The 26,022-nt window shown below is 37.4% G+C and overlaps 1 protein-coding gene across 1 annotated transcript in view; it reads right to left on the bottom strand.

The window, feature by feature from the left end:
* The window catches only part of MSH3 (mutS homolog 3), a 200,456-nt gene that overhangs the window by 64,814 nt on the left and 109,620 nt on the right, over positions 1 to 26,022 (bottom strand). Inside the window, 4 exon segments of the mRNA XM_021084495.1 lie at positions 6,925 to 7,036; positions 14,241 to 14,348; positions 20,701 to 20,817; positions 23,224 to 23,288. Coding sequence (XP_020940154.1) covers positions 6,925 to 7,036; positions 14,241 to 14,348; positions 20,701 to 20,817; positions 23,224 to 23,288 — 402 coding nt within the window.

The raw sequence follows: 26,022 nt of genomic DNA, 5'->3' as shown, positions 1-26,022 counted from the left end.
AAACTATGGGGGTTTCTCAAAAAACTAAAATTAGAACTACCATGTGACCCAGCAATCCCACTCCTGGCATCTATATGGAGAAAACCATAATTAGAAAAGATACATGCGCCCCAATTTTCACTGCAGCACTATTTACAATAGCCAAGACATGGAAGCAACATAAATGTCTACTGACTGAGAAACTGATAAAGAAGATGTGGTACATATATTCAGTGAAATATTACTTGGCCATAAAAAGAATGAAATTATGCCAACTGCAGCAATATGGATGGACCTAGAGATTAGCATACTAAATGAAGTAAGTCAAAGCTAAAGACAAACATATGATATCACTTACATGTGGAATCTAACAAAAAAGGATACAAATGAACTTATTTACAAAACAGAAACAGACTCACAGACTCTTAAAACAAACTTATGGTTACCAAAGGGGACAGGGTGTGGGGAGGGGATGGATTGGAGGTTTGGGATTGGCATGTGCACACTACTGTATATGGAATGGATGGTTGATGGGGACCTGCTGTGTGTAGCACAGGGAACTCTACCCAATATTCTGTGATGACCTATATGGGAAAAGAATCTGAAAAAGAATGAATATGTGTATGTGTATAACTGGATCACTTTGTTGTACAACAGAGATTATCACAAAATTGTAAATCAACTATACTTCAATAAATCTTTAAAAAAATGGGGAGAAAAAGCCATAGAAATTAACAATGAAATTGACCACTTAAAGAGATACAGTCCTTTTAGAAATTATGTTTTTCATTATTTGTAGTTTAAAACAAGTTGTATTTAATAAGCCATTTTAAAGAAAAAGACTTTTCATTCTATTATAAAAATTTCTTCCTCTTTTCCCCTTGGCAATCATTAAAAGCTATTTCTACCCATAAAATAAAATTTGAAAAAAGCTACACAGTTATATTGTACAGCACAGGGAAATACAGCCATTGTTTTGTAATGACATTATATAGAGTATAATCTATAAAAATACTGGATCAATGTGTTGTGCATTTAAAATTAATATATTATAAATTAACTATCCTTCAATTAAAAAGAAAACACAAAATCATGAGAATAATCTGTCCATGAAATTAAATTAACCTTAAAACTCAAATGTATATCTTGGAATGCATTATGTTGTTCTGCTTTGTCAGTAGGTACAAAGAGTCAACAGGTTACGAATGTTATAATTAGACCTAAACTCTTATACAGACAAAACTAGCATTTCTGGGAGTACTTGTCCTGGGAGAAGGGAGGAAATGGAGAATCTGTGGTCTTTGCTCCCCTTCCATACTCCCTCACCTTATCATCCATGTAACAAATATGCGAACACCTACTATGTGCCCACACAGCTGTAGGGTCTATGGCACCTTCCTGACGTCAAGGCACGAGGATGTGACCAGGACTCCAGTGTCCATCCTGTCCCATGCTAGAACACTGGGGCTTTGGATTTCCCTTGGGTTACAGAGATCTACAGGGTTCCAGCACTTCCTGGGAATCTTCCTGATTTGCATATTTGACTCATTTTCCTCCTGCTCACCAATTTAGAAACCACAACCACACTTTTCCCTTTCAGTCTCCCAATAAATAAATTTATATTATTTATATTAAAACAAAACAACAACAACAAAAACCCAACTTTGACTGCTATCGAAAATCTATCCGTGGAAGTTCGCTCGTGGTGCAGCAGGTTAAGGATCCAGCATTGTCACAGCTGTGGCTCAGGCTGCACTGTGGTGCGAGTTTGATCCCTGGCCTGGAACTTCCATCTGCCAGAATGTTCTAGACTTCAAGCAAATCCTTACTTAACAACCCAGATGGAATGCCTGCTATGTGCCAGAGAACCATGATTGACAGCAGGGTTACAACTAAAGCAGGGAAGCACAATCCCTGTTCTCTTCAAGCATATAGTCCACTGCGAACCATGAACCAAAAAAAAAGAGGCAATTACAGTTTAGCGGAATAAATACTAAAGTGGGGAGAAATATAGAGTGTTGTGGGGAAGAGACGGGGTACCACCCCAGCTTTGGTAGAGAAGGCTTCATGCAAGATGTGACACCAAGATCAGACTAAAAGAACAAGCAGAAGCTGGAGGGTGGGTGGGGTGGTATGTGGGTGTGTGGGAGGTGGGTGTGGACAGTAGGCGGGAAGATGACATTCTAGGCAGAGGGAGGACCATCTGCCAAGTCCCAGAGGCACAGTAAGTTGGGAACTATATGGCTGGAATTTTAAGTATTAATTCAAATGTATGATATGACAGGTTAGGAAAAGCCCCGTGGCTGGAGAGTGGAGAATAAACTGGAAGTAGGCAGATCCAGTGGCTGCTAAGTCTACAAATACTCAGATTATATAATGAGTCAGGGAAGGGAACCAGAAAAAGAGGGTTTAAAAGAGCATTCTTTCAGTTATGCCTGGAGAAGTCAAACAAGGATTCCTAGAAGATGAGGCAGAGCTAGGTCTTAATGGATACAAAAGAATATACAATAGCATCTTGTTTTTAAATCTTTTTTGTATTTTTTTTTTTTTGATGTTCAGTTGAAACAATAAATGCTAAACATTAGGTAGGGATATGTTTAACAGATACTTGAAAAGTTTCCTTCATTTAAACCTATTTTCAGTGAAACGATTCCTTCAGTGTTAATGCTTGAAAGGGCTTTTTTCCTCAGCCTTCTTTACATTTTTATACAATCTGCCTGAGTGACAGATCCAGAATCTCAACTCCCCGGACATGCACCATCATCATTCATGCCTAACTTCAGCTCAGCCCTCTCTCCTGGCTTTTATATATGCCTCACCAAATGTTCCACAAGCACCTCAAATCACAGTTCCTTTGTATGTGACTCTTTGCTATTTTCCTGCCAGAAGAAACGTTAGTTTGTTAACCATTTGGATATCCTCTACTTTGAAATGCCTGTTCAAGTCTGTTACCAATCTTTATACTGGATAATCCGTTAGTTCCCTCATAGCCTGTGTAAATTCTCTACTGGTGTTAATTTAATTGGATTTATCTCCCATCAGACTAGAGAGGTACCGGGTCTCTTTCTTCTCTGTAAGCCTGACATCAAGCACAATACTGACACAAAGTAACCGTGTCAAAACCTGTAAGAATAAAATATTCATAAAACTATGCTAGCAAAAAAAATCATAAAACAAGGCAAGATTGTGAAATGCGAAGAAAAAAATGAGTATTTTTAAAACTGGGAGAGGACAAGTGGGCAATAAGTTGGCTGGTTTAGAGGTACTATAAGGAGTTCATATAATACAGAATTCAGAAAAGTATACTTGTAATCACATGTACAAAAGACCAGTTCTTAAAATTACATGACTATCAAAAGCAACAATGCCATTTGACTTTCAGGGAATTATTTTCAGAGTATATTTTATAATTAACACCTATAAAATATTTTAAATGGAATTTTACATACTAAGTTCTTTCTCAACACTATCCCTATATAGAAATTCATACCCTGCAAAAAAGAATGCATTTCACCATAGCAACAGTTCTATATCAACTCCTACTCAAGTTAGAAAAAGTGTATGTAAAAAAAAAAGGAATATTCTGGAATATTCTGAGGTGGTTGCTGGAATAAACCACTCTATTTATTTTGTGAAATTTAAAGGTAAGAGCTCAATGATTCTTTAAAATGTTCTTGTAATTTAAGCTATTTTAGTTTTTCAAATTGTGCTTTATTAACTAGTATAATTATTTAAAAGAAAGAGGGAAAAGGAAAAAAATGAGAAAGGAAAGAAAAAAGAAACAAAAATTCAGTGTCAAGGATAACATACTTGAGATTGAGTACGGGATGGGAACAATAAAAGGAAATGATGTTTCAAGTGATTTATGAACCTCCTTTTTCCTGAAACCAAGGGACTAAATGGTACAACTGCATTACTGTCTCAAGAAAAGCTACACCCTACTGGTATTATGGAAACCAAAAAAGAAATTCTTATGTTCATAGAGACTTCCTTTAAAAGACAATAAATACATTAGTATTTATTAACCTGGCTTGATAAATTAAATAACTTAGGAGTTCCCGTCGTGGTGCAGTGGTTAACAAATCCGACTAGGAACCATGAGGTTGCAGGTTCGACCCGTGGCCTTGCTCAGGGGGTTAAGGATCCTGCATTGCTGTGAGCTGTGATATAGGTCACAGACACGGCTCGGATCTGGCATTGCTGTGGCTGTGGTGTAGGCCGGTGGCTACGGCTCCGATTCGACCCCTAGCCTGGGAACTTCCATCTGCCACAGGAACAGCCCTAGAAAAGGCAAAAAGACCAAAAATAAATAAATAAATAAATAACTTAACAAGTTTCCTAATGAGAATAGACACGTTTTCGGACACGGGGGATCTGGTTATAAACTACTCCAAGTCTCTATATGATATCAAAATGTACCACTGAACAAGATGTAATTCAAAGCATTTCCCTTCACTCACCACTTCTGTGGCCAACCCAATTCACCAGGCTCACATCGCTGTCATCCTTGTTCACGGCCCAAGATGGGTTACTTTGTCTTATTTCCAACTCCCCTGCTCCTCCCGGCTTCCCTTCTCTGACCTAAGCTCCGAGTGCTTCCGAATTTTCTCACTGTTCTTTGAAAATTCCCCAATATTTCTGTGTTTCTAACCCCACTGACTTAAACTGAAAGCTGGCTCTTAGTCCCCTGCAGTCCTCTCATTGTGAGGCTGAGCTTTTTGCCACATCCTACAATATTTATTTGAGGGTTCAGAGGTTTTTTCTGTATCTTTTTCTTTAGGGCTTTTCCATCTCTACCCTTTTTTGTTTTTAACCATCTCTACTTGTCTTCACCACAGGCATCGACATCCACATCTAAGTCTCCTGTCACCATCCCTTGGAATCTCTGACACCTGGGCCATCTTCACCTTTCAGCACAAATCCTGTTGCTTTAGATTTCAAGAGGCACATGGCTGACTTTTTCTCAAACTCTCTTCTTTGATCTCCCCATCTTCAAAGAACTTCTCTACTGCTACTCACCTACCATGGCCATCCTAGGATCTTGCCAACACCCAGAACAAGACTATGTCTGCAATCTTTTTTTTTTTTTGGTCTTTTTAGGACCTCACCCATGGCATAGGAAAGTTCCCAGGCTAGGGTTCGAATTGGAGCTGTAACTGCTGGCCTACACCACAGTCATAGCCACGTGGGATCCCCAACCCACTGAGCAAGGCCAGGGATCAAACCCGCATCCTCATGGATTCTAGTCGCATTCATATCCGCTAGAGTTCCAGAAAGGGAACTCCAGCCTCTGCACTCTTGAAGTCAGGTATCTCATTCTCTGACACAACCTGTCTCACTTCATTATTCCCTACATAGTAATTCCTTCATCTCATCACAAGCTTATTTTAGTCTATGTTGACCAAGAGTCTCCCCTTGACCAAATTCCAGTCAGGCTCCTCTGAGTTCCTTACATGACTAGGTCTCAACCTTGGCCTATAAAAACTGCACCCTCTCAGCACAAACGATTTCATTTACCCTCTCCAGTAAGAGACCAGAACAAATGCCTGCATAGTTTCTAACAGCTCAGGGCTGCATTCTTGGGATGACCCCAGTCCCCCTTCAAGTGCCTGCCTGAGAAAGCACCACATGCCGGGAGAGAACTTACATCTGTTCCAGCCAAAACCTGCCGATAGGTGGAGAGACCCCGAACCTTCTGTTAGAGCAGACAGTCTGCAATTATAAACCCCTTTTCTGCCCCTCTGAGAGAGAAACCTTCTACCACCCAGAACTGTGTGAGGTCCTCTCTCTGAAATGCAAACATTCATGGAGATAACGCACAGGCCTTTTCCGTCTCTGTGGGAGGGTGTTGGCACCAGCCGCCAGTTAGTAAACCCAGAAACGTCTCACATTAACCCATCTCCTTTCTAAATTTCTGTTTCCACTTTGTTTCAGGTTTGTTTCCACTGAACCTGCCCATACCCATTCCTCCTCCCTATCCCTCATTCTCCCTTTAAAACACCCAGTCATCTCTATACAAACTAAAGTGGAGTTTAGTTCAAGCTGGACTCTTTTCACTATATAATACTATTGAATAAACCTACTCCTACCACTTTAATCAGTGTATGGTTCTGTTTACCTTTGACAATGTAACTTAATGTAATACACACACAACACATATATACACACTTGACTTTTTTCCTCAGCTTTAATTATTCTCTTATTAGTATTTTCAATCCTTTAGGAAAAATAACAAATCTAAATTCCTTAATATGACTTTAAACAAATTGACCTCTTCCTAATTTCTTTTTTTCTAGGGCCACACTGATGGCATATGGAGGTTCCCAGGCTAGGGGTCCAATCGGAGCTATAGCCGCCCGCCTACACCACAGCCACAGCAATTTGGGATCTGAGCTGCATCTCAGATCTACACCACAGCCCACGGCAACGCCAGATCCTTAACCCACTGAACAAGGCCAGGGATTGAACCCACGTCCTCAAGGATACTAGTTAGGTTTGTTACTGCTGAGCTAGGATGGGAACCTCTTAAGCAACAAAAGTTCTTATCACTGAAATCAACTGAAGCATCTGCGATTCTTTCACAGAACATTTGAAAACAGCAGAGCACAAGACAAAGCAAATATTACACAGTAATGTGTGAAACTATGGTATGATTCCACACCATCAGCATCTGTGGGCATTTATAAACAAAATATTTTTCCTAGTTTACCAAGGAGAAGGCTAATCCTTTAGTTACTAAATCATTCCCTCTATGGATAATCTTTCGTTGAAAAAGCACCAATTCCATGTTTGATGGTGAATATAAAACTATAGCCAAAGATTGGTAGATTTAAAGCCAAAGCTAAAAAAAAACTGGGTAAATTTTTAAAACATTACTTGGTATTTAAACGTGTCAGATCAATGTTATCATCTTTTACTCATTTTTTGCCGCAATGTGGTACTTACTGACAAATCTGTACTATTGGGAACATACTGGTCCTGTTCTCCCAGCAACACGTCAATCACAGGGTGCCTGCCATTTTTTATTACAATTTTCCTTTCTTCTTGTAGAGTTGGTCTGCAAAAAGAAGCATGTTTCAATTTACAAGGCAAGGAAATAGCCTTTAAAAAAAGCTCTAAGATAGCATGACAATTTTTGTGGCCAGTCTGCCACACATGCAACAAAACCTTTAAGAACATATGTTCAGAAGAAGGCTTTGAGTATAAAAGTTAAAGTTTAAACTATAAAACCAATTGGAAAGGCAATTTTTTTTTTTGTCTTTTTTTGCCTTTCCTAGGGCCGCTGGAGGTTCCCAGGCTAGGGGTCCAATCGGAGCTGCAGACGCCGGCCTACACCAGAGCCACAGCAACTCGGGATCCAAGCCATGTCTGCGACCTACACCACAGCTCATGGCAACGCCGGATCCTTAACCCACTAAGCAAGGCCAGGGATCAAACCTGCAACCTCGTGGTTCCTAGTAGGATTTGTTAACCACTGAGCCACGATAGGAACTCCTGGAAAGGCAATTATTATAATTAAGCTCTAAGCACAAACTTCAGCAGACTTTTACAATGGCTCCATAACTGAGATGTACCTTTGAAAGAGCCTTTTAATTTTTTATTTTCCTACTATTCTATAGTGTCATTAATAAAAATTGCAGTTCACATTATCGCCACTTAAATCATTTTCAGTAATAAGCAAAACAAAGAAAATTTGGTAATAAGCAAAATAAATGATTTCTGGATTTAATTATTACATCAATATAAATATGTGTTGGGCTTGGGGACAGAATGACTTAAAATTTTCAACTTCTATTTAATTAAAACATCTTTCTATGGTCTTTAGTATTTTTGACTTTTTTGATATAAAAACGTGTTTGTTTGCCTTGCTGGTTTTGCTTTTTAGGGTTTTATACTTCTGCTTTTTATCTATAGGTTTATCTATTTATCTAGGCTCTTGTGAGCAATGTCCTTCTCTCTGTCTCCTCCTCAGAGGTCACTACTGAGATCAGTTTATGTCTACCCTCCCCAACCTTCTTCTATGCACTCAAGGTTATATATATTCGCTGTATTGCTCTGCGATTTAAGAAAAACAAAACAAAACAAAACCAAAAACCAGAATCATACTGTAATATATCATTCCACAACTACTCCCTCCCCCATAATATTCCTCAGTACACATAAAACACAGATTTTCCCATTTACCATATGGGTCCAATGAATGCTTTTATTTACTTTTAATATTTCTAAGTCATCTTGCAAATCATTTGCAGAATTGAGAATAAAAAAGAACACTTTAAAAGGACCTCACGACAGTAAGAATTCAAACATGGGAAATCTCAAAATTTTCCCCCATAATTTACTGGTTTTGAAGGCCTATATGCCTGGAATGGGCAACACACTATGAATATAACTGATTATTCGTCAGTTGTCACACATGCACCTAGACCGTGTTCGTTTATAATTATGAATTCTACATTTTAATACACTTCTAATAGGTTTTAGCTTAGCATCATTTCTGGTTCTTTACCAAGTTACAACAAAAATGCAGTATTTGAAGAATTTTTTGAAATGTTTAAAGCTCATAATTTTCTTAAAGAGAAAATAGCCATCTTTGCTCCAAAGTTGCAAAACATTTTCATTCTTACATTTATAAGTACAATCAGAATAATCAATCAAATGAGCATTTTTATTCCATCTATTTCCTTTCGCTCTCTTGCCTTCGGCACCTATCTACCAACAGAGTATCAAGTAAATTTTAGTATAAACACATCATAAAAGAATACTGACACATGTCCTTTTAGCAAATGGGATAGTCCTGATTATTCTTGTCACTAAACATTACATGATGTGTGCTTCCTATGGACTAACAAACTGGCTAAGAATATATATTTCATTTTGCCCTCACAAATAAATTACTCACACAGTAATTCTAGAGTTCAAGACAATGCATCCAGATTTTATTATCTGAACACTCATAATCTGATGTGTTGTTTATACAAGAAATCTCACCATCATCATTAGTATCTAGAGCAGTACTATCTTTCTCTTCACATTTGCCATTTGATTAATCTAATAATGATGAAATGTCTTCTGTCCATTTTTTTCCCTGGGCTATCATGAGTGGAAAACGGAAAATTCTGAATTCTCAACTGTGTTCCCTCAAAGGTAGAAGCAGACTACAACGGTGACATCTCCAGTCTTCTTTTAGATCTTCCTGAAAGATGATATAACTCTTCAGGTAATTCAATGAGAAAACTGAAGACTGACGTGATTTCTATTTCGCTATCACACTTTTGCATCATTCTCCAGCTTCCTCATTTTAGACTTTTATAGCATAGTGGGAAAAACTGATAAACAATGACGAATAATTCCTAGGATGATGAAATAGTAAAGCATTCCAGACATAAATAAGCAAGATAAAAATCATTACAGATCCCCAAATGCATCTTAGTTTTATAAAAAGGACCCATACGGTAAGTCCTACGCAGAAAAAATTTTATTCCCCTTTTTAAAAATCATTAAAGATCCCCTAATGCATCTTAGATTTAGAAAAGGACCCATATGGTAAGACCTAGGGAGAATAAATTTTATTCCCCTTGTTAATAAAAAGTAAGTTTTTTGCTGTCATCTTTTTAGGGCCTGTACCTACAGCATATGGAAGTTCCCAGGTTAGGGGTCAAATCAGAGCTACAGCTGCCAGCCTATACCACAGCCACAGGAACACAGGTTCCAAGCTGCATCTGCGACCTACACCGAGGCTCATGGCAACGCTGGATCCTTAACCCACTGAGCGAGACCAGGGATTGAACCTGCGTCCTCATGGATGCTAGTCAGGTTCATTACCGCTAAGCCTCAAGGGGAACTCCAATAAAAAGTAAATTTTAATCTGTGTTATTTGGAAGATCTTTAAAATACTCAAAAGCTGAAATCAGGTCCAATGAATCCTGACAGTATGGAATACCAAAGATTAAGGGAATTTCAGCATTCCTTAGAAGCTGCTGCATAATGAATTAGCTGTTCTCCCATTGTGGGTTTGTTTTTTTGTTGTTGTTGTTTTGCTTTGTTTTTGTTTTTGTTTTTGTCTTTCTCTCTTTTTAGGGCCACACTCGCAGCATATGGAGGTTCCCAGGCTAGGGGTCCAATCAGAGCTGTAGCCGCTAGCCTACACCACAGCCACAGCAGCAACTCGGGATCCGAGCCACGTCTGCAACCTGCACCACAGCTCATGGCAACGCCAGATCTTTAACCCACTGAGCAAGGCCAGGGATTGATCTGCATCCTCAGGGATGCCAGTCAGGTTCATTAACTGCTGAGCCACAGCGGGAACTCCAGTTCTCCATTGTTGAACATTAGACTGTCTAGATTTTCAATGTTGTCAACAATGCTGTGATGAACAACCATATATATGTGTGTATTTCCAAGTGTTTCTTTAAGCAAGAAGAAACTACTAAAGCATAATTTCTAAATTATCAGGTATGCGTATTTTTTTAACAGATTAGATAGCTGTATTCAATTTATTGTCTCACCAGAGGATATGAAGGTGACTTTTCAGACCCTCCCCTAAAGTTGGTATCATCAAACTTTCTAATTTTTAACAGCATGGTGGGTGAACAGTGTTCTCTCATTGTTTTAATTTGCACTCATTGATTATTAAGGTTGAGTAACTTTTCACCAATTTCTTGGCCATTTTTGGTTCTTTTTCATCATAATATCCTATCAATGACTTTTTCAGGTGCTTAGAATCAGAACGTTTTCATGTAAGCACATTTTTGAACTCACTCATAACACCAAGAAATACTACTTTTCTAGACACTTAAATTCTTCTTCTTAAATATACCCAGCTAACAAAACTCTACGATTCTTAAAGTACATTCACATTTCCAAAGGAAGTGATTAAAGTATGTGACTAATTTGAAATCATCATTTGGAAAGGGACATTTAAAAGCATAAGAAAAGGACAGTTTTTGAATTTGAGTATAATTCTGAAAGAAAATTTTAATCTAAATGGGTTTATTGTACAAGGAAAAAAAAAAAGAAACCAACTGTAAGTGCTATCAGTTTTAAAATAAAATCCTAAGTGCTCAGCCAAGTGAAATCAACTTATCTTATTCATGACATTGATATGACTTCTCAGGAAGGTTTTACTTTAGAGGAAGAATTTGAGTGATTTGTTCTGCTCTAAAATCCATACTGACTTACTCTGTTGCTATCAAAATTATATAATGGGTGGTTGGGGAGCCTGGGGTTAATAGATATAAACTATTGTCTTTGGAATGGATTAGCAATGAGATCCTGCTGTGTAGCACTGGGAACTATATCTAGTCATTCATGATGGAGCACGATAATGTGCAAAAATAGAATGTGTGCATGTATGTGTAACTGAGTCACCATGCTGTACAGAAGAAAATAAAAAATTGTATTGGGGAAATAACTATTAAAAAATAATAATTTAAAAAAAGAAAAAAAAAACCCAAAAATTATATAATGACAAAACACTCCCTGGTATTGTAAGAAGCAAATGATTACTCAGAGAGTTGAAATGCTATACAGCAAGAAAGATATGAAAATCATGTTGATGGTATATTGTGGCACTGAAGGAGAAAGAACTGAGAAAATCCAGATACTGCCTGGAAAGGATGAAATATTGAACCTAAATAAATTTATTTTATATTTTTAAAATTGTATCATTCTCCTTTAAATGACCTGCAGAAACAGAATCTATAAAATAGTACAATGTCCAGAATCCAAACTGAATAGAAAGACCTAGAATAAAAACCTTTACATAAAGATTTAGACTAAAGTGAATAAAATGTCCTAACAGCATTTAGAAAGAAAAGACTGTAATTATGAAGCCAAATGATCAATGTGAACTAACTTCAATAACTCAAATGCACTAAAATCTTTAAACAAGCTGGAAAGTTAAGACAAAAGCACAAACTTCAGATACTTAAATACTAGTTTAAAAAGCATTTTAAATAAAAGTTTACTGTTCCATGGCTATTTACACTCAATTTTATGGCTGCTAAAAAAGAGACTGATTGTATTACTTAAAGGTAATGGCATGGTTTTCCATTTAAAAATTTTTAGGTGGATTTTTCTTAATATGAGATATATAGTATTCAATTTGGAGTATTTGGGCATGTAACATTTCCTGAAATTGTCTTACTAATAGAATAGATGGTTTGGAACAATCATTCTGAGGACAAATAAAAACTTGGTTAAAGTATAGAAAAGAGTGACTTAAAAGCACCTGATAATCTGGTAGCAAGGGACTGCCGTGCCAGGATCTCAGGTAAGACAGAGGGCCAGGAAGGGTGTTTGCTGATTTCTAAGGCAACAGCTGACTCTGAGTGCTGCTGTTAGCTTTTAATCTGGATCAAGAAACCAAGCAACCGCACACCAGGCATAAGAGTGCATGTGAGGTAAGAACTGCACCTTTTGAATCTCTCAATCATCTCAAGCCCTGATATGGATTAAGTGATGCCAGAACATCATCAGTGTCTTGTAACATGACCCTTTCAGAAGAAATGTAACATCAAATGATTTCTATAAATGATTTTGTAAATGCCCAGAAAAATAATCAAAATAACCAGGCATTTAGGGAAATACACAAATGAAAATGAGTAGAAACAACAGACAATAGAAACAGACCCACAGGACTACAGATATTTGCAGCATTGGACACAGACTTTAAGATAACTATGCCTACCATGTTTAAAGAGACAGACAAGACCGCAAACTAATAGAAAACGAAAAATGATTTTTTAAAATAAATTCTTCTAGGTATGAAAGATACTAACAACCCTTAAACCCTTAAGTTCAGATATATTTATTAAAGACAAATAACTTTTTGTTGTGTTTTTTTGTTTGTTTGTTTTCTTTTTAGACCTGCACCCACGGTATATGGAGGTTCCCAGGTTAGGGATCGAATCAGAGCTACAGCTGACGGCATACACCACAGCCACAGCCACAGCAACTCAGGATCTGAGCTACATATGCAAGCTACACCACAGTTCACCACAACACTGGGTCCTTAATCCACTGAGCAAGGCCGGGGATGAAACCCGCAACCTCAGGGTTACTTGTCAGATTCATTTCCACTGTGCCACAATGGGAACTCCCCAAGACAAAGAATTTTTATAGTACTTAATACTTTCTGATTTTTGAAGAAACATTTGTGAGTAATAACTGCTATTTATTCAGTGTTTATCATCTGAATTTTTACAATACTTAATTTTTTCTGATTTTTTAACACTTGTGAGTAATAATTGCTGTTTACTGTTTATCATCTGCCTGGTCCTGTTTAGACGTTTCATGTCTTTATCTCATTTGCATTGCACAACACCTCGAAGAGGCAGATATTTTAGCAATGCAGAAACTGAGGATCAGAGAGGTTACAAAAGTTGTTTAAGGTTAGCTGTTAAATAACCAGGCCAGTATTCAAACCTACGTCCCTAGGAGGTGATGAGGCCATAAAATAGAGCCCTCATTAATGGGCTGGTACTCTTAAAAAAGAGACTCCAGAGAGCCCCTGATAGGTCAATGCCCAGAGGAGTTACAGAGAGCCACCAGTGCAAAATTCCAGCCTGAGAGAGCTGCAGGAGCGAGCCCAGACACAGGGTGCCAGCGGATGTGGGGCCACCACAGAGATGCACCTGTGGCAGGCCCAGGTGTAGAACCACCACTGGGGCTGCACGGCCTAAGGCCCAAGTTTTGCCCAGCAAAGCCATGGGAAGACTACTGTTCCAGTGGGTCTGGAAAGCAGGACCCCTGTCCCCTAGTGGGGCCCAGATGGCAGAGGGACAGGCCAAATACTTGGCTCAAGTTTAAGGTTTAGACTTAAGGAAGAACAATTTGAGACAACTGAGTGCGATTTGCCTCAAAATGAATCATACCTGAAGTCTCACCCATATCTGATTTAGATGATATTTAAATGAGATTTTTATAACATTATAACATATCATAAAGTGTTGAAGTGAATGCTAACAAATGAAAGGACTGCTCCTTTATAAAAATGTCACCCACATAATCCTGAAAACCAAAATAAGTAACATTCACCTCTGGTTACAGTGAACATCTGCTTTCGTTGTACTCAATGGTAAAACAAGAAAGGAATCTGTTAATTTTAAATCAAACTATATGCATATGATATTCAGCTTTACCAAGATGCCAACACATTTGAGTAATGTTAAAACGTTATAATAAAAACAATAACATCAAGTGAATGACTCCATCTGTTCTAAAGCACTGTAAGAGGGGAGAAATTAAACATATATTACCTGCAGTAATCTCCTTGCTTAGCGACCTTGGCCAGCGAGAAAATGCAATCAGCAGTTGCTAGGTGATGCACTGCTTTACACAAGGAGTGGTAATGTTCACTGAAATTCCTACAGAAGCGACAACAACAACAAGGTGAGCAAACTGAATTCTTAAGACTATAAAAGCTGTACAGTAAGTAATCACTTTGTTGGCGAAGATGATCATAAACAAAATAAGCAGGCATACTCAGAAGTTTAAAAAGACAAATTATACTGAACTACGTTTTTGTTTAATAACTCAATTACTGAGGCTTCTTTTTGTTTCATTTGGAAAGAAGTATGTATTTAAAATAGTTTCTATACAAAGATGTCTACTATAAATACCTTATTGTGTATTTCATATGATCATGACAATTTCAACTCATACTTACTGAACACAAAGCGATCATTTTCATTTAGCTTAAGTAAGGTCATGAAGTACCCAAAGGGGTCTGCTTCCCTTTGTGCTTCTTCTTCACAGCATCATCCAAACTAGGAATAACAGTTTCAAGTATCTTTCTCTCACACTGCTTGCAAGATTCTTGATGGCGGAGCCCATGTCCATCTGATTTACTTATCAGTGTAGCCCGAATATCAGGCTTATAATAGAGTTGACAGTGTAACAAATTTTGTTGAAGGCAAGAATAAAAATACTTTTTGCCCATGATTTTTAGTTATCTCACTAATAATTCATACAGAAATTAAATCTTACACTCGTTTTTAAAAAGGTTTGTCATTGCCTCAAAGCCAATTAGGTAGCTGGTGATCTAAAAGCTTCAAAGACTTTTATTGACAGACTTATTCAGGAAAAAATACAGGAGTGTATGCAGGTGTTTTCTTCCTTTCTCCCTCTTGGATTATCCTATTATCTCTTATCACAGGTATGCTCTATACCCTGTAAAAAAAATTTTTTTCAGCCACACCCATGGCATGCACAAGTCCCCAGACCAGGGGTCAAACCCAAGCAATGCTGAATTGTTAACCGCTAGGCCACCAGGGAATTCTAGCCTTACATCCTTTTCAAGAAGATTGTCCCTTCCAAGAGAAATGAACATTATGCTGAAGGCTTCTCTTAAAAAATCGTTTTAAGGACCTAGAGATGATTATACTAAATCAGACTGAGAAAGACAAATATCATATATCACTTATATGTGGAATCTAATAAAAAAGATACAAAAGAACTTATAAAATAGAAACAAACTCACAGATTTTGCAATCAAACCTATGGTTAACCACAGAGGAAACCATGGGGGGGGGGATAAATTAGGAGGATGGGAATAGCATATACACACTACTGTATATAAACAGATAACTAGTAAGTATCTATTGTCTATAGCACAGGGAAATCTATTCAATATTCTGTAATAATCTATGTGGGAAAAAATAACAGAAATATGTATGTATATAACTGATTCACTTTTCTGTACTCCTGAAATGAATACAACATTGTAAGTCAATTTTACCCCAATAATCTTTTTTTAATTTTTTTTTTTTAAAGTTCCTCATTGTACTGCAGGTTTCAGGAACTTAGATATTTAGTTTTTCTTTCGGCTTCTTAAATCCGAAGGTTTTTAGAGTGCTTCCTAGCTTGAAAAGGATATCAGTATCAAGCCATTATGTGATTAGTTATTCCTATATTACCACTGTATTCATTTTTTTTAAATCTGTAATTTATTTTTTATTAATAGTAGAATAAGACAGTTAACACAAGTGTCTTTTTCGGATACTACAAACATCTTAATATACAGTTTTATTTCTGTGTTAACTATTTTGTAAATTGAAAAATCTATTTACAGTATATCCTAAACTTCTAAGTAGACAGAGCATGACCAATATAATTTGCCTAATTCTCTCTGAATTAAAATTAATCAAAACAAACAACATAAACCCCACTAATAGTGTTAAGAGTCTGTGCTAAATCCCAAACACAAAGGAGACTGGCCCGTAGCATCACAATGGAGCACTAAGTTGCCACCTTAAAAATGACTCTTGCTTTTAAAGAGTGCTCTGCATGGACAGAGCACTCCCAGGTGACTGCCCAATGATCATGCCTGGTCACTCCTAGTCTGGCTTCAATTTTAGATCTGACCACTCACTTATCCTTTGGACTGTGGCTGATTCTGTCCCTATTCTAATTATTGACCCAGAATCTTGTGTTCTGGCCCTGGCACTCTCTTTCACCAGAGAACAGCTACATGTGATGCTCCTGCTTTTGCAGTAGCTCTGATCGACCCCTAGCCATATGTCTCAGGTGCAGCCCTAAAAATCAAAAAAAAAGGAAAAAAGGAAAGCAAAAAAGACACTTTTTTTGAGGGTTCCATTCACAGACTTTCTTACAGCCTTGATTTCTTGAAATATTTTGAAAAAAAGGTAATGTAAACTAACATACAACTGTTTCTCAGTAAGAGACAAAAACACTTGTATAGCTGGTATTCAATCCTCTGGTGTCAGGTTCACTGAGGTTAATCATTTTTGAAAAGACTTTATATTAGCACCATCTGGCACCTCAATAAATAGTGTGCCTAACAATCAATGCTGTTCTCAATTAGGGGCTTTGGCTGCAAATGCTGTAGCTAAATTTCAACCAGCATTCTTTTGTTTTAGATTAAAAATTTATCATTTTTCTTATTTTGAAAGTAATATATGTACACTATAGAAACTTTTGATATCATGTATCTGCAAAGTAAATTAAATCTCCAGTAACCTCACCCACCCAGAATTAATTGGTTAATATTTGAGATCATATATATCTATCTAGATATACAGATATAGATGTGTTTTCATATCTATATGAATGTATGAAATTTTTTTTTTTTTGCCTTTTTAGGACCGCACCCGTGGCATACGGAAGTTCCCATGCTAGGGGTCCAATTGGAGCTGTAGCCGCTGGCCTACACCACAGCCACAGCAATGTCAGATCCGAGCCACATCTGCAACCTACACCAGAGCTCACGGCAATGCCGGATCCTTAATCCACTGAGCAAGGCCAGGGATCAAACCTGCATCCTCATGGTTACTAGTCAGATTCGGTTTTACTGAGCCATGACAGGAACCCCTATATAACACACACACACATACACACTCACACATTTCTCCAAAGATATACAAATGGCTAATAAGCATATGAATAATATCATATATAATTAATCTTTTAAAATACAAAGGTGTGTGTGCTGTGCATGTATGTGAATTTACACAAATAGAATTGCATCACCTTTAATACTTTTCATCCTTTTCCTCGCTTAGCAATTTATCTTGAGTATCATATTCTTCTGCGATGTTATATTTAATGTTAGCTCACTCTTAGCAACTCCCAACTACAGCCAAGGCGTGGTATCATGAAAGCAGAATTCTCCAAGTTAATGGGGTAGAAGGGCCCAGGCAGAGGGCTGACACAGGGAAAATGGTATGAGGTAATGGCAGGGTGCAAGAAGAGGATGGAAGGGGCACATCAGACATTTCCAAGAAAAAAAAAAATTCAATAACAGATAAAGGGACAAAAAGGAAGAAAGAATCAAGGATATTATCAAAATTTTGGGCTTGGGAGACGTAAACTTTCTTTAATCTAGAATAACAACAGGGAGAACACAACCTTGACTTATAAAATCATGTACACGCTGTAGAATGTGAACAGCAACAACCTCATCAATTCCCAGGACCCCAGAACACGGCCCTTGAAGCTTGAAAGGAGAAACGTTAGACTAACTTTCACATTCTCTTGGAGTTCCCATCGTGGCTCAATGGAAACGAATCTGACTAGCAACCATGAGGACGCCGCAGGTTCAATCCCTGGACTCGCTCAATGGGTTGAGGATGTGGCGTGGCTGTGGTGTAAGCCAGGGGTTACAGCTCTGATTCAGTGCCTAGCCTGGGAACTTCCATATGCCTTGGGTGCAGCCTTAAAAAGACTGAAAAAACAAAGAAAACCTTACACAATCCCAGTGATATTACTAAGGGAAAGCCAGGAAAACTGGGAAACTCAAGGGCCCTGAAAAATTTTAAGATGGGTAATTGAAAGTAAACTGGAAAAGGAACTGAACAGAAGGAATTTCTATCCCTGGATTCAAGACTCTGAATCAAGATAACCTCAAAAAAATTCAGGATAAATAAATTGGAACCTCTTTCTGATCCTATAATTTGAAACTCCTCTGGACAAAAAGAGATGATAATCAATTTACTATCTTTTAAAATCTGTCACATATTATCTTTTGTTTTGTTTTGTTTTTTTGTTTCACTTGCTAGATTGGTTACTTTAAGTGGAATAAACCTTCCTGAAGAGGTCACTGAATATTTATTGTTTAAGTTTTTAAAGAGAAAGCCTAACAGATTTCTGTTTAGAGTGATGCCCATGGATTCATAACGGATGGACTGATTCTACAGCCTGAAGGGGCACATACCTACCACCAGACACACCCTGGGTTGAATCTGAGCTCCAATCCTTAGCCTTCCTACGGACGACTTACTTCTTACATCTGCATCTTGCTTCATTCATTTGTATACTGGCGAAGACAGTATTATTTCACTCATACGGCTCTTGTGAGGAATAATGAGCTAATACATATAAAGGGCTTAAATGGGTGGTGGTCTGGAGCTGGTTCCTATGGACTCATGAAAGTCAACTGCCCAATCCAGTCCAGCAGGAGCTTGCGATCAGTCCGTGTTGGAGTGGTGACACTACCGAAATCAAACAAATAATACTCCTCTTCCAGAGAGCTGGCTCTTAAGCACATGTACCAGCAACACCCATAAATCTGTTATTGTGAACACGTGACAATTAATAAATCCAGAATGAGTCATTCTTTGAGACGATGACAAGGACTCTTCCAAAAAGAAAGAAAAAAACCTCATTATATAAAAATCGAAAAAGTAGGGGTCTATTCTACACTCAAATACACTAAAGAAACTTAATAACCAAATGCAACATGTGAAAGTTTTTTTAAAATATGGGGGGAAGGGAAATTGAGGCAATTCAACATGTCTTAGATTAAAATTATTTTTCTTAGGTATGATAGTGGTAGTAAGATTATACAGCAAAATATCCTTATTTTTAGAAGGTATATGCTTAAGTATTTAGAGGTAAGGTGTTATAATGTCTAAAACCTACTTTAAAATGGTTCAGGGAAAAAAAGCTTATGAAATATAAAATAAATATGACTAAATGTTAATATCTAAGTGAACAGTATATAGATCTTCATTTCAACATTCCACAGATTTAAATTTTTTTATGATTTTTTTAAAATTATAGTTGATTTATAATGTGCCAATTTCTGCTGTACAACAAAGTGACCCAGTCATACATACTTATATACATTCTTTTCTTCATATTATCTTCCATCATGTTCTATTCCAAGAGACTGGATTAAAATTTTTTAAATAAAAAAGTTGGGGACAGGGAGGGAGTGGGAGAGACTAGAAGTTCAGGGTTAGTAGATGTGAACTATTACATTTAGGACAGATAAGCAATGAGGTCCTGCTGTAGAGCACAGAGAACGATATCCAATCACTTGTGATAGAACATGACGGAGGATAATGTGAGAAAAAGAATATAGAATGTATATATGTGTATAACTGGGTCATTTGGCTACACAGCAGAAATTGACAGAATTGTGTAAATCAACTAGAATAAGAAAAATTTTTGGAGTACCCGTCATGGTGTAGCAGAAACAAATCCGACTGGGAACCATAGATAGCGGGTTCCATCCCTGGCCTCGGTCAGTGGGTTAAGGATCTGGCATTGTCATGAGCTGTGGTGTAGGTCTCAGATGCAGCTTGGATCTGGCATTGCTGTGGCTGTGACATAGGCCGGCGGCTGGAGCTCCTCTTTGACCCCTAGCATGGGAACCTCCATATGCTGTGGCTGCAGCCCGAAAACGCAAAAAAATATATATACATATTTTTTTTAAAAAGTTAAGGAGTTCCCTTGTGGTGCAGTTAGTTAAGGATTCAATACTGTCACTGCAGTGCCCTGGGTCGCATGGGTTCAACCCCTGGCCTGGGAATTGGCATGTGCCATGGGCACAGTCAAAAAAAATTTTTTTTTAAAGTTAAGAGGGAAATGCAAAGGATATAAAAATGTAAGAAAAAATTAAATGGAGATAATAAAAGCAAAACTAACCTATACTTGCCCAACTTTGAAAATGTTAAGCCTTTTTGAATAAGAAAAATAAACAGAGTCCAAGGTAGAATTTCAAAGTGATGCTACTAAAACACCCTTAGCAACAAAATGTTAGTACAGGAACAATAAAGTATATTTGGTCTCTTAACCAAGACTGAGATGAGTTTACATTTCAATAGATTAAAAATAAAATCAGAGAACACATGTACTCAACTATTTTATGGCAGGTCACAAGCAGTAATCTCTACTTTTCTTTTTGATGGAAAGATTTTCCGGTCTATTTCTCATAGCAAAAAAGTCAGATTATATTGTTCATTGTAAACTCACTCTAGAAAATCAAGCCACTCAGCACTGCAGTCAAGGACTAGCTGCTCCCGGAGCTGATTCAGATGTCTGTAATTTTCTACAATAAAGGGAGAGTGAAAGCGGCTCACAGCTTTTGTGCTAGAAGAAGGGGAAAAAAAACATAAATAGGAAATCAAGGTTACTAAGAAATTAGTAATGCCATCACTTCATAAAATTAGTTATTATTCTCTGATGAACCTTGAAAGTAAATAGATGTAAATAAAGAACATTGCTGAATTATGATCCTCAACTTTATGATTCCAAAGATCTGTGCTGTCAATACAGTACTTGGATTTCACAGGATTTTGTTCAGGAAGCCTTTAAAATTCATTGAGAGTTATATCCATATGGCAAAGTCAAAGTTTAAAATTTCTATTTCATAAGTAAAGGGCTTTTTTCTTTAAATTATACGAAATGAAAATGCTTGCTTTTCCAAAAGAGAGCAGAAGCTAATATGGCAAAATAAATCCTGACAAAACTGGAGGTTGGATATACTGGTGAAGGTCCTGTTAGTTTTTATATTTTACACTTTTCTGTATGATTAAATATTTTGGTGAAAAAACCTAAAGCATTACAAAGAATGGCAGTGCCTTAACTCAGGAGGCAGCCAAAGAAGAGGAATTTTCATGATCTCAATGTAGATTCACGATGGCTCTGGATGGGAAGAAATACCACTGTTCCTCTTCTGGGCTTGTGTATAATCTGTTTCCTCATCAAGAAGCTGGAGAGCACAAGAGGGGATGCTGTGGGTCCCCAGTCAGAGTCCAGACCAAGGCGCCAACATTGGCACTTCACTTGCTAACCAGGGGACCGTGGGTCAATAAAACTGACCTTCTCTAAACATCACTTGCCTAATCTATCAAACAGATGTGATAATTCTATCTACCTCACAGGTCCTGTTGAGGGAATCAAACAGTGTCTAGCAGAATACCTATGTCATCAGTACTCAACAGCAGGAGTTGTTTCATGGTGGTGGCTATGATGACTGCTATTGATGTTATTCCTGTGATGGGACCTTTAAGAAGAAAAGGTCAAGGCTGGGTGGTAGGCAGCTGTTGACAGAGTGTACTCTTGATCTTTGCTTGCACCCCCATTCCTGCAACGTGCTGTCACGATTACCTTTAATTGGGTGAGTTACCGGATTAGGAATGAGCCTTGCGCATTTGAAATCTGACTAATGGTATTCTATCCTCTCCCTGTCAAGGCCCTGAGGATTAAACAACAGATAAAAAATAACAATAAACCTTCCCTCAAACCATCTTACTTATTCATTCAACTTACATCACTGAATTGTTCAAAAGATGCTGGCTCTGATTTATGCCTTGCTTATTGCTTTTAAAATACGTTGTGTGGATTTCTATGCAAACATATTTATCATAGCCTTCTCTTCTGACAAAACTCATGCAGTGAGACATTCCAGTGATTGTCCTAGACAGACTAGTAAGATTTCCAGTAATTTCCCTTCATAAAGCATATTACCATTCATTAGCTGTGGTATAGGACAAAAATAGATAAAGGAAAGAATGCCTGCAAAAGGAGGAAAACACCCCCTAAAATCAGTATTACCTAAAGCTCAATTATAGCTTTTGAAAATATAGGGAAAAAAGGATATTAGAGCTAAAGAAATCCATGACTGTGCCTTCAGGATTCCCTTATAGTGGACATGGATAATAAATAGTTTTCCTTTTCAATTAAAATAATAAATTAATAATCATTCATACATCATGTCAAAATTCCCTTGCATTCTTAATATAGAGTTAGTTCCTTCATGAATCACAAGCTATAGTCCCTCTTCTATTAACTTGGGCGAAAGTACCACCTTCATCTCAGGTTCATGCAAACATACTAACAGTAGTAATAAATATTTCACAAAGGATGCTACTTATAAGGGGAAATATCCTTCTCTAAAAGCATTTTTTTAAATGAGTCCCCTTTTGGGGATTAATAGCTAGCCAAGGAAAAAAGGCAGAGTCTCAATGTAGTTCTGATTTTGTTTTTGATTAATTATTTTCATCAATTCATGATACAACTTTCAAAAAAAACACATAAAAAACTGTTATAACTGTGTGCCATGGAAAGCATTAAGAATAAAGAAATGCAGAGCTCAGTGAGGCAGAAAATGAAATGTCAGCTTCTTAAAAGAAATGTCAGGTACAGCATTCATCAAGAAGTTCAAGCAACCAAATTAATCCTATAATTACAGGTTCTGCAACTTCTTTTTTCCAATGTGTTTAAAGTATACTCTGAGGTACAAAAATAAAACAGTAATTCAAAAGACAAGAAAATAAATGTATACAAATAAGATATCCCTTGGACAATATGCTTTAAGATCAATGATAGAGTTTAAGATAACTATTTCTCTGGTTTCAAGTTTCATAAGGAAACTGAAGGGGAAGATTTGCTTTAAATGTCAAGGATATGATTACTAACAGTCTAGAAACTTGCAGGTTAACAGATGTCATTATAATTCATGTTAATAAGGAAAACATCTATTTTTAAACTTACCTTCCAACTTTAACCCAATCAGTTGGTATACAAGATACTGCAGAATTCTTTACTTCAATCATAAACTAAAATAAAAACAAATAAAGTTTAGATATTTAAATGATTTAACCATTATATTTTTAAATCTTCCTCAAAATTTTGCTGTAATAGTCTAGCAAATATTATTCTAAGCACTCAAAATAAATCCACTAAGATGTATGGGAGAGTTCATACGTCTTCACAACCAAATATTATTAATTAGGGGTGTTCCCATCATGGCTTGGTAGTTAATGAACCTGACTAGTAACCTTGAGGTTGCAGGTCCGATCCCTGGCCTCGCCCAGTAGGTTAAGGATCCGGCATTGACATGAGCTGTGGTGTAGGTTGCAGACGCGGCTTGGATCTGACTGACGTTGCTGTGGCTCTGGCGTAGGCTGGCAGCTGTAGCTCCGATTCGACCCCTAGCCTGGGAACCTCCATGTGCCGTGGGTGCAGCCCTAAAAAGACCAAAAAAAAAAAAAATTATTAGGGTTTCAATACTTGGGATAAAATATAATTTGTACTGGGCAAAAAGTCTGTAATAAAGGATATAACTTGGCACTTTAACAACAGTTATGTTCGAACTATGAATAGTGATTTTCCTTTAATGACACTTTTTCATTTTTTAGTACCTACTTATCTTAAGAATTCTATTTCTTAGTAACAAGACTGAATTTCTAAGTACATAAAAATTTTAAATATCTGATTATTAGATGTTATATCAGTTTGAGGTATGGTCAATCCCTTACTCTGAACAGAAAAGGATTTATTATAATAGTTTTAATTTTATTTTATTTTAGCCTTTTTGCCTTTTCTAGGGCCGCTCCCACAGCATGTGGAGGTTCCCAGGCTAGGGGTCAAAAAGGAGCTCCAGCCACCAGCCTACGCCAGAGCCACAGCAACGCGGGATCTGAGCTGCGTCTGCAACCTACACCACAGCTCACGGCAACGCCGGATCCTTAACCCACTGAGCAAGGCCAGGGATCGAATCCGCAACCTCATGTTCCTAGCCGGATTCGTTAACCACTGTGCCACGACGGCAACTCCTATAATAGTTTTTAATCCAAGAAACCTAAGTCTTCTAAAAGTGTCCTCACACAAAGCCCTGACTTCCTCAGCAATTAAGGAAGAAAGATATTACTCCACATGATGTTTTTATTTATATGTACCACATCTTTATAGATTCAGCTGTACTCTACGGGCTTTTCTGAAATCAGTTAGCAAGTAAATGAAATCACTACTTCCATCACATTTTCAAAGTGAGTGATAATATCATCTCTTCTTCCTGCTCATTTTCCTGTATTAATGCAATGAAGTACAATGTTTTATTGAATAAACTAATAAAATACACTTATTTTGTATGAGATAGAACTCAGAAGCTCTGTGGCTGCCACTAATTTTGAGATGGCTACAGAAACCCTGTCACATAGGTTTTATAACATTTCAGGTATTTATAATATACATATTATTAATAGTATTGGCTCAGGCTCTTGAGTTTACTTTTCTATTAACAGAAATACTATAGCTTTTACACTAATTATAATAGGAATTATTGGTTACTTTTAAAATTTTTTCATTTTTAGCAAAGATTTTATAACTAATGATGTCCTCTTGTATAGAGGGAATTAATAAAATATCAAATCTGATATATATAGTTTAAGAGATAAGAGTAAGGAAGTTCCCTTGTGGCATAGCAGGTTGAGGACTGAGTGCTGTCACTGCAGCAGCTTGAGTCATTGCTGTGGCACAGGTTTGATCCCCGGCCTGGGAATTTCCACAGGCCATGGGTGCAGCCAAAAAAATAAAGAGGTTAGGGAGTTCCCGTTGTGGCTCAGTGGTTAATCAATCTGACTAGCATCCATGAGGACGCAGGTTCGATCCCTAGCCTTGCTCAGTGGGTTAAGGATCCGGCATTGCCATGAGCGGCAGTGTAGGTCACAGATGCGGCTCAGATACTGCATTGCTGTGGTGCAGGCCAGCAGCTGCAGCTCTGCTTCAACCCCTAGCCTGAGAACCTCCACATGCTACAGGTGCAGCCCTAAAAAAGCAAAAAAAAAAAAAAAAAAAAAAAAAAAAAAAAAAAAAAAAAAAAGGAGAAGAGCTAAAGCATCTTTAAAAAAAGTACCCTTTGGCTAAAAAAGTAACTGAGAAAAAACATCCACAAAATAAATATCATTGTAAGAAAGATAAAACCACTTTGAGAGTATGCTAAAAAATTTCTGCTTAAAAATTATTTTAAAATGTGACATGATACAACATAATAGCCTTTTTATAAAATTATTATGGGGGGAGCTATGCCAAAGGCAAACAGTGAAATTTAGGACCACATTAGATTACTAATATTTGGGAAGGGCACATATAACACACAGCTCCACAGAAATTACTAAGGAACGGTGGATGTTTTGCAAAGAAGCTATAGCTGCCTCAATGAGCCAGTTAAGTTATTCACCATAACTCTGCAGCATGGTGGCCTGGATTCAAGTCTATGCCTTATACACGTTACGAATTGCCACTGGTCACAACCCTTTGGTGCACCCTGGGAACAGTTTGGACCAAAACTGTTCAATCTGTAAGTATTCAGGATCTACTCTAAGGACCACAGCTCCTCAAGCAAGCCATGTACAGAGCCAACAGAGGATGGAAGACAAGAATTGGAAAAGCCCATAAGGACCCCCTACATGTCAAACCCCTAAGGTCACTTTCTCAGATGCTAGTCCTGTGTGACTTCTCTTCTGCCTGTGTCTCTCCTCAAGATTGTCATCGACTAGTAGTATTTTTTTT

This window comes from Sus scrofa, chromosome 2 (assembly GCF_000003025.6).
Source record: "Sus scrofa isolate TJ Tabasco breed Duroc chromosome 2, Sscrofa11.1, whole genome shotgun sequence".
Taxonomy (NCBI): Eukaryota; Metazoa; Chordata; class Mammalia; order Artiodactyla; family Suidae; genus Sus; species Sus scrofa.
This window is presented reverse-complemented; position numbering and strand designations above follow the sequence as displayed.